The sequence below is a fragment of the Olea europaea genome, unplaced genomic scaffold (genome assembly GCF_002742605.1).
Source record: "Olea europaea var. sylvestris unplaced genomic scaffold, O_europaea_v1 scaffold1481, whole genome shotgun sequence".
In the NCBI taxonomy this organism is placed as follows: domain Eukaryota; kingdom Viridiplantae; phylum Streptophyta; class Magnoliopsida; order Lamiales; family Oleaceae; genus Olea; species Olea europaea.
Genome location: NW_019232372.1, coordinates 72,491 through 81,046, shown reverse-complemented (window position 1 = coordinate 81,046; position 8,556 = coordinate 72,491). Strand labels below are relative to the sequence as shown.

Sequence of the window (8,556 nt, the reverse complement as noted above, 5' to 3'; positions counted from 1 at the left end):
TTCCTTCTCAATTTGATCTTGATTAAATTTCCTCATAATTAGAACATGTTTAGGGAGTTTTAGAATCAGTTTAATTTAAATAGATAAAATGAAATTCATATATAAGTAAGTATTTCTAAATATCATGAAATAAGTAAATAAAAAGTGATTTAATCAATTATAAACAAATTATAATCATATTTCAAACAAAGACTAAAACAAACAGACTACCTTATGCACTCCACGAAAGTTTTGAGTAATGTTATGTAGCTCCATTTTTTATTGTAATACCAATTTAGTTGGTATTGAATGATAGGTTAAATGAAATGTAAAATGAAATGAGTTATTTAATTTTATCTATCAATGAATACCACATTAGCGTTACCTAGGCCGATGGGACTAAGACCCTGTTTGATCCACAAGTTTTAAGAAAAATATATTCTTAAATAGCGATTTGAAATTATTTTAACAGCATATTCTTTAATAAAATAATATCAAACATAAATTCAAAATTTTTCATATTTTATAATCGTACAATTTTTATATGTACACTATTTAAAAATGCACTCTTATGAAATTAACGTGACTCAAACAAGGGCCAAATAGCATTGCTATTTGTATACAGGAGTTGACACTTCGATGTATACTTCCCTTCTATGAGGAGGGGGACCCACAACAATAAAAAAATAATCTTGCTACATATATACTATGATGTATATTTTAATTTACATTTTGTCATATAGCATTATCCTATTGGATAGTTTAAATTTCAAGTAATTTTTTCGTCCATTTGATGTTTGACTATAATGTAAGTGTCAAAAATTAGGTTACAAATAAAGTCTGTGTGGGAGTGATTTTAAAAATTGATTTTTTGATCGTTATGAGAAAAGTGGGATCCACCTATGAGAGAAAAAGTCAAATATAACGGATGAAATAATGAAATAACGATCAAAAAATCAATTTTTTGGTTGAAAAAATCGCTCCCAAATGGGCCCATAGTAAAATTCTAAAAAAATCATGTCACCTTCCCTCGTGTGAAGAGAGTATATACAAAAGCGCAAATCTTGATCTATGTGTAGCAAAATTCAAATAGCATTACTATTTGTAAAAGGGGAGGGTGGAGAAATCCAACTTTGCTTGAAATTGTTGCGTCAAGAGTTCGAATCCTGAAATATGAATTTGGCTCTTGGGTAAGTACAAATGCACAAGCAGCCTTTCACCCTCTACCCTTGGAGGTATAAACTGCGATTTACCACCCTCACAATATGATATTTGACGGCAGGAGTGGTGGAGGAGAGTTTGACATTCAAATAGCATTACTCAAAAGTTTTTAGCTGAAGTGCGTTACAGATTCGTCGGCATAAACCAAAATCCCACCCGACGCCATCATTCTCATCCACGCGCATTGGCAGCGCGTGCAAACAGAGGGAAAGAAACCTGGAATAGTCAGAATTTGGTGTGCAATCCCTTCCATGACACTCCATATTTCAGAATTTCGATCAAAATTCCCGTTTTTTTATATTTTTGAATTCCGATCTAAACAATTGATATCATTCTAAATTTGATTTTTACATTATTTGGATTATACGCAAAAGGGGAATTGATCGAAGATGTGGGTTTTTTACTTGATCTCTCTGCCGCTAACCCTAGGCATGGTGATTTTGACTCTAAAATACTTCGCCGGTCCGGAAGTGCCGCGTTACGTGTTTCTTACGGTGGGATACACTTGGTTCTGTTCCATTTCAATCATCAGCCTAGTCCCTGCCGACATTTGGACAGTAAATTCTGATTCTGCAGCTAAATTTTTTGAGTAGTACGCTAGTTATTTTAGATTTCAGTTTATGCATTGCTTGAAATGATTTAATTAGCTCTTGTGAGCTTAATTTACTTCGTTGATTTTTGATTTGGCCGAGTTTTTATTAATCCTGTTTGATTGAGTTTTTGTTTGTGCAATGGTTCTGTTTTCGAGTTTTAGTATAGCTGGGATTCTGAATTTAAGTGGATGGAATCCCAAATGACAGGTTCTTGTTTCATTCGATAATGGACTCCCAACGTGCACTTAAAAATGGCAAGGGTTTTAGGTTTTGTATCATTTTGTAGGTATGAAGCTCTAGAATAAATATTGGAGAAGACCTAAAAAAAGATTGTGAATTGGTGAGCTGATTGAAAGGAAGATAGGACGGATTTTATTCAAGGAATGATAAATAAACACTTCCCGGAGACTTATTCAGGCAAAATTTCCTTTCGTCTTTCTTGCTTTTAGATTGACTATTTGCCGGTTTGGCACGTTCAAAGGCCAAAGCAGTCAGGTTGAGAAAAAGGTTTAATCGCTTGCCGTCTTGATTATTTGAATCAACTTTATGAATTTAAAGGAAGAGGCAAACTAGTCTATCTTGTAAGTGCAGGCCCATGTTGTACCTTATATTTCTGATACTAGAGTACTAAACACAAGCTAGCAAAACATGCTCGCGTGCATGTATATTCACTGTTCGGATTCTTTTTGTATGTGTTTTGTATCTTGAAATAAAAGGATTACACGAGCTTAATACACAAATGGAATTGCAAGTCTGGCGCCTGAGTATGTGTAAGAATGTGTATACGTTTGTGCTGTACATGCAAAAGTTTTACAGGAGTTACTTATGGAGATAAATTATATTAACGTTTGTGTGCATGGGAAGTGAATTTGAGAATTAGAACTTATTGTAAGATTGACATATCCAGTCTCTGCTGTATACTCTGCCTATGTCATTTAGACTCAATTATATCTATGTTTGTGTGCATGGCCAACTAAAGTGCATACTAGAAAGTGCTTCGAAAGGCATCAGCTACCTTATTGCTGATGACACAGCTAGCTGCTGGCACTCAATGAGTATCGCTGACATGTTCCTGTGATCCTTATCCTTAGATGGAACTTTCTTGTAAACTGTATTTTTCTTTATAATGTTGTCCGTTACGGTCATAGCCCCAGCTCTTTGAGAGATCATGACCTTGGAATGCCTTATCTGATATGTCATAAGTAATCCAGTTTCATGTTGGAATTAATTATGTTTTTAACATGTCTATTTAATGATGACTTAAATACTTTTTACAGGAGAGACATTTAATCAGATTTAGAGTTTATCTGGATGGAAATGAAATGGTTTTCTTTTGGGTTATTGGTATGCCCCGTTTTTAGGAAGTTACATTAAATGTGTATAGGCACTATTCCTATATTTGGGGTACTACCCTATTGAGTCCCGGTTTGTGTTTGGAAGTTACTTCTGGTGCCCAATTCTTTCACCTTGGTTTCATTGATAAGTTCTCATAATATTCTTCCGAACTGCCTTCTTTTCTTTTTTAATTTCCTTTCCTCTTTGTGTTTTAGTTTGAACTATTCTTGATCTGTACTATTTTTAACATAAAATCTGCATGAGTCATTGTTCAAGAACATATATGTTAAATGCATAGCTTTCTGCTAAATAATAGATAGGTTGTTAGTGAACTTACAACTTATTTTTGTGCATCACTTAAGTCATAAACTATTGTTTTAATTTTTCTTTAGAGAAATTTGGTTTTCTCACAATGTATGGGATGATGTAGATTGATAGTAGTTTTTGTTATAGTGGTATTTATCGTGCCCACATACTTATCAAAAAAAGTGTTTATCGTGCCCACGTAGGTAGAACCCTTCAAGAGTAGTTGGTAGGCTTTGAAGCAAGTTTTGTCTCTCATTGGGTACCTCTCAGGGCTTAGGAAATAGGTAGCTTATCCGGTTTAGGTTTTAGAAAGAAAAATTTTGTATGTGACCAATTACTGTCTGAAAATGTACAGTCCTAGGTTAGATTGATTTTACTGTCCTTAAGAATTTGATTTCTCATCCAGTAGAATAATTATTAAAAGATATGGGTTCCTTTTTCTAGATTATTTTCTAATTGTTCTATAATTGGGAATATTTTNATGTTATAAATAACAATTAAAATGAAAGAAGCCAAGTTTATAATGCTGCTTTCTCTCTTTCCCTTTTCAGCTTCTTGTTCTTTTAATTTTTTCAAAGCCTTATTTTGGCCTAATCTTCATTGTTTTTTGTTTTTTCTTCTCTTTGTCTCTACCTTCTCTCATTATAAGTCTGTCTTAATTAAAAAATACTTGTTCACTTAGGGGTTGTTTGAGCCCCATTTTTTTAAAATGCATTTTGAAATACTATTATAATGGAGAATGTGTGGTTAAAAAAAAAAAAAAAGTTTTGGGTTTGTATATAATATTATTTTATTAGAAATATGTTGTTGAAATAAGGTCAAATCACTGTTGAAAAATATAATTTGATGAAAAATGGAGCTCAAACAAGGGCTTACTCCTTGTTTGATGGATTTTTTTAAATTCTTTTTTCTACATATTTATTTTCAATCACACATTCACATAATAAAATATTCTACACGTAAATTCAAAATTTTTTTTCTATTATTTAACAATGCATTCTCGAAAATTCACTATTCAAAACAATATTTTTCTAGAATAGTGACCATCAAACAAGGGTTTAGTATCACTTTCTTTTTCCTTTTTCTTTTCCGTTTTTAGTTGTCACTACTAGGTACATGTTTAATTTTATTTTATTTGACTAGTTTGATTAAAGTATTACAAATAAGATATTCTCTACACCTTAGTTTTAGGTATTTTTATGCACGAAAAACAATTGAGCCCTATTTGGTGACCTTTAATTTAATTTATTTCTCATACTCATTTTCAACCACACATTAACACAATATAATATTGTACATGTAAATTTAATTTTTTTTTTATTTTTTAACCACACATTCTCAAAAAATAAAAATAAAAATAAAAATTTTAAATATAGTATTTTTTTAAATTTTATTTTTTATCAAATTAAAAGCCACCAAACAGGGGCTGAACACGATTGAAGAAGAATAAAATATTGATTTATTGACTCAATTTTTATGTAGCACAACTTTCACAACTTTATTTGTCATAACTCATGTTGAGCTGAACATTAGAGTTCGAAGCCTAGATAACTACATTTATGTAATTCGATAAACTTAAAAGTTGTAAAGAAATCAAATGGTTTGGAAATGACAGTTTCATTATTGATATTGAAAATATGTACTAAATAAAGTTAATAATGAAGATATTATATGACATAACAAAAGTATGGAAACAAATAAGGAAAAATTGTAGGTAGGAGATTTAATATTACGTTTATGTCTTATTTTGCAAAAAATAAAAAATTCTGAGCTAAATTTTGACCCTGCTGAGACTAGGTCTTGGCTCTGCCCCTAGGTGGAACTAGCAAGTGATCTTGAACAAGCTGTAGACAAACTAATCAGAGTTGATTTGCTTGTTTGGCTAAGCTTTTAAGTGCTTATAAGCATTAAATCCCATGGAATGTGTGGTTAAAAAATAAATAAAAGTTGTAAGTCAAAAGGAATATGTGTTTAAAAATGATGATTGATCAGCTTATAAGCACTTAAAAGCTTTGCTAAACATACACTTAGAGTCATCCGAACCTACTGACTGAGCTATGTCTTGTAACATCAGCTTCCTTTCTCAATCCTCTTTCTCTTGCATGCCATGCAAACTTTTCCTATGGATTTTTTTACTTACAACACTAGAAATTCCTCAGATTTATGATTGGTAATATCCCTTCACCATAATTAATTTGATGAATTTCGGTAAATCTTAAGGATTTTCTTTCTTGTGGTGCAGACAATAATTGGTCAATTTAATGGAGGCATCTCTTTCTTTTGGAGTTGGTCATATTGGAGTACATTTTTGCTTACATGGTATGCCTTCTCTAAAATTTTGGATTTGTAACTACGTATTGCACTATTTACTATATAGGGTAGTTGCATTGGTTAGATTTCACTCAAATACACTATACACTTATTTTTATTCCCCTTCAAAATTGATATATTCTGTCTTTTATTCTCTAGAATGCTGTTGATTGATACGCGGATGTTGCTTGCTAACTCTCTATGATTATTAGGATAAAATATTAGAATCTGTATAGATGCATTGTCCTTAAATCATTTATACAAAGGTTTTGAATGAGAGAGACGTGAAGATCCTCTTTTCGATAGTAATGTCTGTCTGAGTTTTTTCATTTGCTTTATTTAGGTATCCTATTTAGCCTCTGTTTTGGTGGAAATTAAAACCTAGATTTTTATCTAAGTCAAAGTCAATAATTAATATCAATCACATATCTCATGGGGTTCACAACCTTTCAACTACACATTTCTTCAACTTTTATCAAAATCTACTAAAAATCTCATTTTAGTCCCCACCAAACAGTGGCTTAATAACTTCTTGTCATGCATGTTGATGGTGTTAACTTACATATCCTGGATTTCATACCACTAAAATTATGTTTGTACTTCTTTTACATCCTGAGAAGAATTATGCAGTGCCATAACATTCTAGAGGTTCTATTTTTATATTTTTCTGAAGATAGTCACACACATATATTGAGATATGCATATCTTGAGATTATTATTTTGTATTTTTCACTTTGAGCAGGCTTGTTGTGCCCTTGATACAAGGTTACGAAGATGCTGGAGATTTTACAGTGAAGGAAAGACTAAAGACTAGCATACATGTCAACTTAGTCTTCTATTTAATTGTGGGTTCCATTGGTCTTTTCGGACTTATTCTCCTCATTATTATGGACAAAATTGGGTGAGTTTTTTTCCCTTATTCTAATTTCACTTCATTGTATTTATTTTCTGGCACAATTAGGTCTCTGTAAATTCTTAGTTGTTTTCAATCCTGTATCAGTGGCAAGGGTAACTTGCCACATAGAATGCACTAAATATGTCTTATGGGTGTGCATTATAGGTCTGGTAATTTTCCTTTCTTGGTATGTAATTGTGCTGTTCCTAAACATGTGACAAATTTGTGGGGGCAACCTCATGAAGTTAATTGGGAAGTGGGAGAGTGGAAATGTATTGTCCATAACCAACCAATGAGGCAGCACTATTCTATTCCATGTGGACCAGCTGGATCAATTGAAGTTGGAAATTCTTACTTCACATGAGGGATTAAATGTTTTGTTGACGAGTGAGTGAAGATCTTGTGGCTCTATACATAAGTGCTCTGCCTTATTAACTGTTGGTTGCCATTCTGAGAGGAGGCTGGTGTCTTCAGTGGGTGATTTTTGGGTCCTTGTTACATGATTATGTTCTTTACTTCTGATTTTTCATGCATCTTTGTCAATGATGAAATTATTGGATCGAAAGAAATGGGTCTTAGAACAGGTAAATGATATATCAGCCTTTGCGAGCGATTGGCTTTATTATAGCAGAGAATTGAAAGTGAGGATCTCATGCATCATATTGATCCCCGGTTTTGGGCTCCATTATTTCGAACTATAATGAAAGGAATAGTAATTTTTTGAAGAATGTGTGTTAAAAAGGAAGGGAAAGTTTTTAGGTTTGCGTGTAATATTATTTTATTGGAGAATGTGTAGTTGATAAGAAGAGAGAAAATGGATTTTAATTTAATGGGGGTGGGCAGGGGCTTAGTTCAAGAATTTGGAACAGTAGCTTGCAAATCCATAACATATTACACTAGATACTTGGTTCCTTGATAAACTCAAGATGAGGCAGTGCACCTATTCCAACTCCCCCTAAAACACGCACAAAACAAGAGAAAATAAGACATAAACAATAACATTAAATAAATAAATAAGAAAAACTAATCGAATTTAGTGGTCAAAAATATTCTTTAATGTAGCAGTTGATGGATCGCAATCCTCTTATTATAACATGCATAGCTATACTGAATCACTTGGTCTTAAATTCTTAATGTCGTTTCCATTCATTGTTTATACGTTCGCTGGCAGGATTAGAGATATACTGGCTTTGGCAATGGCAGGCTCAAATACATTTGGGCTAGTGACTGGTGCATTTCTTCTTGGTTTTGGTTTAAGTGAAATTCCAAAGAGCATTTGGAGAAATTCTGACTGGACTACACGTCAGAAGGTTCTGTCGCACAAAATTGCCAAAATGGCTGTGAAACTTGATGATGCTCACAAAGAACTATCGAACACTATAGTGGTAAGTATTCTGATGACATGCTTATAAACTGGTCTAACAAGAAATATAGTATGAAAAATATGTCACAAGAGCATTTATTTTCCTTTTTATCTGGACTTCTATCTGTACTCCATTTACCAGGGATTTGTATTCTAGTTATTCTAGTTATCGACTTTAAATCATTGCTGCAATACTTATTAGATAAACACAATTTTCATTGATTCATTTCACTTTGGAGCATAGATTTTCTCTGGTACATGTTAAATAAAAACTTTGTAAGGTTTTGCATTTTGCTTTAAGCCTGTTGAATTTGGAACCATGCTTCGATTCATTTGCTCCCTTCATCCTACATTATATATCACAGGAAATGGTTTTTGCTTGATAAGTCAATTTCTCAAAGTGTTCCTTGCAATTTTCTTATTTTTCAACATGAAACAATGAAAATAATATAACAGCTGGAAAATGTTACTAATTCAAGCCTCTGAAACTGGCTTGTGGTATCCCCATTCACTCCTTTATGCAAGCATGTCTAGTTTGGACACATTTTTAAGCT

The 8,556-nt window shown here is 32.5% G+C and overlaps 1 protein-coding gene across 1 annotated transcript in view; it reads left to right on the top strand.

Moving 5' to 3' along the window:
- Positions 1-1,286: 1,286 nt before the first annotated feature.
- LOC111376279 overlaps positions 1,287-8,556 on the top strand; it is a 24,082-nt gene continuing 16,812 nt past the window's right edge. Inside the window, exons 1-4 of the mRNA XM_022999228.1 lie at positions 1,287-1,757; positions 5,677-5,753; positions 6,487-6,645; positions 7,811-8,024. Of these exons, the coding sequence (XP_022854996.1) occupies positions 1,590-1,757; positions 5,677-5,753; positions 6,487-6,645; positions 7,811-8,024 (618 nt within the window). The 5' untranslated portion in view covers positions 1,287-1,589. The remainder of the gene's footprint in view (positions 1,758-5,676; positions 5,754-6,486; positions 6,646-7,810; positions 8,025-8,556) is intronic.